Source organism: Siniperca chuatsi, linkage group LG12 (genome assembly GCF_020085105.1).
Source record: "Siniperca chuatsi isolate FFG_IHB_CAS linkage group LG12, ASM2008510v1, whole genome shotgun sequence".
Lineage (NCBI taxonomy): Eukaryota > Metazoa > Chordata > Actinopteri > Centrarchiformes > Sinipercidae > Siniperca > Siniperca chuatsi.
The window spans coordinates 11,359,718-11,368,044 of NC_058053.1; the positions used below are offsets into that span (position 1 = coordinate 11,359,718).

General features: G+C 41.5%; 1 protein-coding gene across 1 annotated transcript; it reads left to right on the forward strand.

Moving 5' to 3' along the window:
• The first annotated feature begins 2,836 nt into the window (after positions 1–2,836).
• LOC122885638 lies at positions 2,837–6,820 on the forward strand. The gene is made up of 4 exons (XM_044216992.1): positions 2,837–3,520; positions 3,620–3,808; positions 4,552–4,986; positions 5,087–6,820. The coding sequence occupies exon 4, from the start codon at positions 5,357–5,359 to the stop codon at positions 6,278–6,280; it is 924 nt and encodes a 307-aa protein (XP_044072927.1). The 5' UTR covers positions 2,837–3,520; positions 3,620–3,808; positions 4,552–4,986; positions 5,087–5,356; the 3' UTR covers positions 6,281–6,820.
• Positions 6,821–8,327: the final 1,507 nt, after the last annotated feature.

The window sequence follows — 8,327 nt, forward strand, 5'->3', positions numbered from 1 at the left end:
CCACCCACTGAATCACTGTACACCAAAAATATAATCAAAAAAGCAGCCAAAATCATATCTAATCCCATTTCACCCTGCTCACTACCTGTTCCAACTTTTACCCTCTGGGAGGTGCTACAGGTCTCTGTCCATCAAAACAAACTTCAAGAATAGTTTTTTTTCCTTCTGCAATATGATTCTGAACTCTACCTCCCAAGCCCAGGATATATCCCTGCATTTATACAACTTGTTCTGAACATGCAGCAGCAGATCCCTCCGTCTACCTAGGAATACTGTGAATTATTATTAACTGTGTGACATGTTATATTGATGTCTGTCTGTGTATAATGTTTTTGTGAACTGAATCATCTTGTTACCATGTGGTACTGAAAACAACTTCTACCGACTGTGGTTGTGTGGTCATTAAAGCTCAACAGCACAAATGTGAAGCTGTAGTGTTTGGCAACAAAGTATTAACCAGCTGTTTCCTGACCGACCATTTGAACTGTTCTTTTTTTTGTATCAAGTGAGTCACTTACCAACAGAGTGAATTTAATTAGTTCTGTACTAGAAAATACTATTTTTACTGTTCGTTTTGAAGTGCAGTATGAATTGAGAACTAGCTATGCAACAGGTCTGTATGTGTATTTTGTATATTGCTTTTTATTGCAAGTTGCTTTGGACAAATTGTCTGCCATGTAATGTAAAATCTTCTCTGATATCCTGAATTCTCACAAGTCATTGACAGAACAACAACAAGATTTCTGAAGTCAAGTAGGTAATGATTTGTTCAAAACATGCAAAATTAAATCAGAATCAGAAATACTTTATTGATCCCTGAGGGGAAACACTTTCATTACAGCTGCTCACTATCACATCAATAGACACTTGAGAATAGAAGGAATAGAAGTACTAAGCAAATCAAACTATAATACACTATAATACAGGTAAGATAAATTAAGTACAAAGTGGATATAAGTTTAAAAGCTAAAATAAGTGTAAGTACCAAAGTGGATTTAGAGGTTGATAAGCATGTATGGTATAATACAATGTAATAGTAATAAGTAATAGTACAATAATGAGTACTGTCAAGTTAAGTGTAGCTTATTAAGATGATTATGAGACGGTGGATATTGCACAGCAGTAATAGAAGTATGAATAAATATCAATACATAGGGAATTTTAAACTGAAAACAGGGTATACTGCACAGCAGTATTAAACAGAGAGTATTGCACAATTCAAGTGTTACAGTGATGTTAATGATCCAAAGTCCAGTTTAATGACTTAGGGTCATATAGACTGACTGACTTAGAGGGAGGAGTTAAAGAGTTTGATGGCCACAGACAGGAATGACTTCCTGTGGCGCTCTGTGGTGCTTTTTGAGGGGATGAGTCTTTCGCTGAAGGTACTTCTTTGTTTGACCAGCACGTCATGGAGTGGGTGGGAGACACTGTCCAAGATGGCATGTAGTTTGGCCAGCATCCTCCTCTCTGACACCACTGACAGAGAGTCCAGCTCCACCCCCACAATGTCACTGGCCTTACGGATCAGTTTGTTGAGCCTGTTAGCGTCCGCTACCTGCAACCTGCTGCCCCAGCATGCAACAGCATTCAGGATAGCACTGGTCACCACAGACTCATAAAACATCCTCAGCATTGAAAATAGAGGCGGCTCTGGCCCTTCCTGTAAAGCACTTGAGTGTTCTTAGCCCAGTCCAGTTTATTCTCCATGTGTACTCCCAGGTACTTGTAATCCTCTACAATGTCCACACTGACCCCCTGGATGGAAACCAGGGTCACTGGTGCACTGGCCTTTTGCAGTGCTGGCCTACAACCAGCTCCTTAGACTAAAGCATTTTCATATAGATAGTAATTTGATATTTACTCTTCATACACAAGTCTAGTGCAAGTTTACACCAAGGTTTGTTTGTTACTGACCATGTATTTTGAGAGGATAGGACTTTTTGAATGAAATCTTCTGCACTCTGATATTTTCTGGAGCCACCTAGTAGCTGCTCTTAAAAGTGATTACTTAAAGGTAACTTGTGGAGTTTTGACTTCTAGTACCGCCATGGAGCAGTTTTTCTATGAGTGGGTTCCCGTTTTGTTTGTCTCGTACACTCCGGTGATACACATTCTGCTCGCAGAAGTCAAGTCCACAGTAGCGCAAAGTCTACATTGACGTAGACAGATACACGTTCTTATTGGTCTAGAGTCTACAGTCTGACTGTAAACTCCCAATTGGATCGTAGGATTTGACTGAAGACTACCAATTACACGTTGATATGCGTAGCAGCAGCAAGGACCTGTCACTGGAGTGAATGACCTGCCGCCGTAGTAACCTACAGTGTTTTTGCTAAGACTGAAATAATAAATTCTTTATAACATTCAGTGTTTATACTGCCCAGTTGTCTTTTGGTCGTTCGGTAAGGCTGAACGTTGTGTTAATGTTGGTAAGATAAGATAAACTTTATTGATCTCCACCAGCGAAAATCGCTAATGTTAAGGTTAGCAGCTTAAGAGTCAAAAGAAGAGGGAAAAGAGTGATAAATAAGAAATTATAAGAACTATATACACTATACACACTATTTATTTATACAGATATGAACATGATTGGATAGTTGCACATTAACGTTAGCTAGCTGAGAGTTCTGTTGACAGATAACATTAGGCTAACTTTACTGCTAAGTTAACTGTTAGCATCTCTCAGTAAAATTGAAGGACCTGCTGTTGGTGAGAACGTACAGTAGAATCTCCTCTGCCTACTCGAGTTCCTTTGTCATATCCATTCTTTCTTGTGTTACCTATACTGTTCACTCGACAGTATGGACCGGGTCTAAGACTGCACCCACATGAACCTATTTATTGTACATTAAACATGCTGCCGAAATAAGACTGCACCGACATGAACGTATTTACTGTATGTTACATTAAACTTGCTTAACAGAATCTAACACATTATGCAAACTTGACTTATATTTTGTAGGTGGTGAAGAAGCTGTCTGGAGATGGTCAAGGCTCAGCTCAGTGGTTCACCAGCATCGGAAACGAGCACTCCCAAATAGTTTCGTTTGTGCTAACCTGTGAGGAGTCCACTGCGAAGCTGGAACCAATGTGCCATGGAGTCATGGAAATATTCCGGCTGGCCAATCAACCTGTCCCCAAAATTTTATACGTACACCGTGGGTGTTGTCGAGCGCATGACCCAACAGCCGTGGAGACTTTGTTCCAGCCTTGGGTGGACAGTGGGATGGTTGTGCATCTGGTGCGTCTGCTCTAGCTGGGGTAGTGCTGGCCTATAACCGCACAGACCTGGAGCTGCTCATCACGGCCGTCAGAGCCAAGGACGCGGCAACGCTGAAGTTTGTCTCAGATGAGGATGTTGCCCGCCACTACATTTCTAGGGAGCAGCTCAAACACCATGTGCGGAGGGTCACACTCGGGGCTCAGGAAACATTTCGACTCATCCACCTGGCCATTGAGGAGCTGAAAGGTCCCGCTGGGCTGGACGAGAGTGGAGTGAGCCTCTTCAAAACACCTGGTATAAAAGACCTCATTCAAAAAACTTATTACAACGCCGATATGTTGCATACAAAGTTAACATAACACACTGTATGTATGTATGTATATGTATTTACAGAGGCCATTGATGGGATGTGGGCAGGCTAGCAGCGACACCTGGAGTGCATCCAGGATCCACCAGACATGAACATGTATAGGGTGGCCCGTACCACAACCATCAACCATGTGGACTTGCCCTACTACTAATGTTTGCGTGGAAGCAACAGCCTGGAAGGATTCCACAAAACTCTGCCGCACATGATTCCAGGTACACAAGTGTAGTCTGTATATTTGTGACAAATTAGATATGTGACCCTGTCATTATTCCAGGGTGGAAATTAACTTTTTAAAATGTGATCTACCAGCCGCTGACAGATAAATGTTAAAATTCACCAGCTAGTCAATAGTAAATCATTATTTTGTGTCTGAAATCTACCATTGCATTTGGCTGGTGCTGGTGCTAATTTCCTACCCTGCATTATTCTAATACTTTTTATTGTGACGTTCAACAAAAACTTGCCGGGAAAAATTGTGTGCCATAAAGTTAGTCTTGTAAATTTAAATGATCTTTGCCACCTGTACAGAGCCAAACAGAAAGCTCAGGTCAACTTACTGGACCCCCAGCAACCTTTATACAGTGACTTTAGTTTGCTCCCCTCAAGGAGGAGGTTTTACCACCCTAGAGGTGACACTAACAGATATATGAGGTCTTTTATTCCATCAGCAAGTGTTTTTTTAATGGTTATTTTTAAACAAACTGGGACTGTGACTATCTGTGGGTGTGATAAGGTGACCCCCATCTTTCTTTCAATCTTGATGCATCTTCTGAGGGTTCTTTTGACAACTGACAAGGGCAACAGTGATGTTGGCGTTAATTCTGTACTTGTATTTATGTGTGTATGTATGTCTATTTTGTATGTAAATATTGTATATATACAATTTTTACTGCTATTTGCATGCCAAATTGCCCCTTGAGGACATTAAAGCTTTACTCCACTCTACTCTACTCAGGTCACCACTGTGCGGCATGGCCCAGTCAGGTTTACTTATTTGCATGAGTGGCATTGCACGGCGGAACTCAGACAGGAGCTCGGATGCCGTGTTTGGTGGCAAAGGACAGCACCACAGGACCTACTCGGCGCCGCTGATTGATCGCCTCAACACCCGCGGTCAGCAGCTGTTCGGAGAGACTGTGGAGGAGAGGGGCCCCTGCTGACATCCCTTCCAACGAGCTGCTTGGGCTGGAGTACCTGTTCAGCCAGAATACCGGTGAATCTGGACCCTTCTCTCAACGATGGACCTGCTCCAGAGGAGGACGTGGTTCTGCCTGGGCAGCCCGAGGTGTACCAGAGCGATGTGGAGGCACATGACGATGTGCTGGATGCCGTCCTGCCCCACATTACGCTCACCAGCGAAGAAACCTCCACTGTTCACCCTCTGGCCTTTGTAAGTAACTGTGTGTCTGCTAGAATGAAATACAGTGCACTGTTTGCTGGACAATGTACACATATGAACTTATCGCATTTGTATGGCAATTTTTTAACAGGAGGATGCCTGCAGTCCAAACCCTCTTCCTGGCTTTCAAAAGTTGGAAATGTGACCCTCTGTGCTGGTGGAGATTGGCTTGACAGAGGACAAGCTGTCTCTTACCACGGAGCAGAGGAACAAGGTCCTTGAAGTCTGGAATTCAGTGGAGAACCACGACAAGCAGCCGCAGCAGTTCAACCAGCTGTATAGAACACACTGGGGCAACACCCTCTACTGCCGCACAAAAGGCGATGATCTTGTCGATGCTGCTGTGATACAGAGGTTAAAGATGGCCAAGCGATACACACCAGCACAACAGGACATCAATGCTCAGCACAACAGGCTGATGTACACACTGGTGAAACTGCAGTGGTTGCGCTCACCTCAAGGGTCTCGCAGCAGTCCTGAGAAGAGCACTATCCTTAAGGCATACGAGCGAATCCAGCACCGGATTTTGGTGGAGGATCCAGTCCTGTGCAAAGCAGGCATTCCTCTACCAAAAATTAACATCACGACTGTGCAGGACTTCATCCGTTGCCAAGAGAGGCTCCTCAACCTGCATGCCACAAAACAGCCATCCACCATCACAAAGACCACCTCCATCTCATCTGCAGACCTACCTCCAGCAGCACACCAGCCAGCAGTCCTCCCTCCACCAGACTACCCCCTGATGGAATATGCGCCCACACCCAGCACAGCAGGGACAAAGGTGTTAAAGGGAAGGACAGACATAATCACGCCACTCTCCCAGCCTCAACCACCACTGCCACCTGTGCATCTGCCAGTGACAAAAACTCCTGCCACCTCTACCATCACCAGACCTGTGCCCTCCCTCTCTGCATCTGCAGCAACCCCTGGGTTTGCTGGCCCCTCCACACAGCCCATAATGCCTGCCAGTCAGGCTCTGCCCACTACTAGCACATCGCACAGTACTGGCAGTCCTACATTCTGGGCTAGTTCTACACAATACAAGCGTAAGGTGAAGGAACACTCCTCAGAAGTAGGACGCAAACTGTCGCGGGTGCATAATGTCCCTGTCTGTACACTCTGTGGCCAACCAACCCAAGGACATAAAAAATACAAGAAAAAGACTTTCTGCCCTGTAAAAATGATGTCAACATCTAAAGGTCTGGACAACAGAGTGTACAGCAGCTACGAACAGTTCACAGTTCAAGTTGGAGGAATGAGCTGTAAATATGTCATATATCTGTAAATATGGTAGTGTTGCATTGTACATATTGTAAATAGTCTTCATTTTATTACATTTAATTTTTAATCATGTTCGATGTCCATGTTAATTTGTTTAAACTTTCAATTAATGAATGCAACACTGGGGGTATATTTGCTTATCAAATAATAGGGACAGAGATATAGAGTGCCAGATTACTTGCAGGTAAGGACATGTGCCTACAGTACAACAATAGCAGATAATTTTCCACATATAGCAGAAACATTAAAGTAATCAGCCTCTGAAATATTAAACTACTTTTAATCAGCCTCTCAATAGTCATAAGGGAATTAATAAAGATATAAGTGACAAATGTAAATAAATGGCATTTAGGAAAAGACAAAGCACTCTCACACAAGTGTACTTTTGATAAAATAAGCTGTATTTAATTTAATAAAAAAACAGTCCAGTAATGTGAATACATGACATGAGGTATGTAGCATTTGCATACAAATATACTTGTGATTGTGTTGTTATAGCAGCATTCTTCAATGTCTTATAGAGCACATTAAATTGATGATCATACAGATGATGTCAACAGTCTCTGCAACATTTGCTTTGAATGGGAGTGAGCCGTATTGTAGACTCCTGTAGTCACCTGCGAATCTCGACTGCATAATTTCTGATAGAGGGTGACTGCATTTGCGCTCTCACCTGTAATCATATACAAAGAAAATCATAAAGATCTATAGGCATAGAGCCACACGACACACTGTCATGTTCTGACGCACACCATACAGTTTAACCACTTGGGGGAGAAGTGTCAGTAGAGACTAAATGGTGTGAAATGACACACGAAATTACTTAAGACATTGGCATGTTACTCATATGCCATTTGGTGATACCAGGCCTGGCGGAGATCTGAACTCTACAGAGTGCACTCTAATAGTTACTTTTGTACTTTTATTTAAACGAAATCTTAAATGTAGGGCGTCTACTTGTATTTTTACAGAGCGGTATTGCTACTTTTACGTAGCTAAAAGTTATGCGTACTTTCTCCACCACTGTATACTTCTACTCCACTACATTTCAGTGGAAATACTGTAGTCTTTACTTCACTACATTTATTTGGCAGCTATAGTAACTTGACAGATTAAAGCTGATCATAAAAAAATGTATATTTGTATACATACAGAAAATAAAGTTACCTTATAAGATATGATGCAGTGTTTAAGATGAAAATGCCCAACACTATATAAAGTAGGTAGAACGAGCTGCAACAATACTACTTACAAGTTAATGCATAAATGCCAATAGTCATATGTATAATAATATACACTTCTGAAAGGGACCAGTCTGCATTTTGAATACTTTTACTTTTGATACTTTAACTACATTTTGCTTATAATACAACTTCAGTCAATTTTTGAATGTAGGACTACTTATATTTGAGTATTTTTACATTGTGCAATTGCTGCTTTTTCTCGAGTAAATGATCTGAGTACATCTTCCACCACTGGTGTAACCAAGTGGAAAACCATATTTCTTGACAAGGATAAAAAAATTGTAATCTTTGTAATCTGAATACTTTTATAATCTATTTTTTTCTGAAGGAATCTGTATTTGAATTACTTTGGTAATCTGATTACTTTTGTAATCTGATTAATTTGTAATTAGATTACTTTTGTAATCGGATTACATTTGTAATGGATTACTTTTGTAATCTGATTACTTTTGTAATCTGATTACTTTTTGTAATCGGATTGCTTTGTAATCTGTTTTATGCGGAAGGAAATGCATTCATCACTTTTTAAAAATTATTGCATAAACAGTGGATTGTGAGTCTGTCCTCTCAAAAAACAACAACAACAAAAAAACAACAACAGCAGTTGTCTTTTGTACAAATTCCCAAAACCACATAATGTTTACATTTTCTTGCCAATACCCTCTAGTGGCTGTGTGAAATATCATTCTTGTCTTTCAGGAACAAAGGCAGAAATAGTGTGACTTTAATATTAGTGCCGCAAAGGCATGGTTGGGGTGGATGAATGGGTCAACAGAGCATGTGACTTTGACACTGGAGACTGGGTTT

Bases quoted from the DNA above. Each gene is read 5' to 3' on its own strand.
- LOC122885638 (XM_044216992.1), top strand. From the start codon at position 5,357: ATGGCCAAGCGATACACACCAGCACAACAGGACATCAATGCTCAGCAC.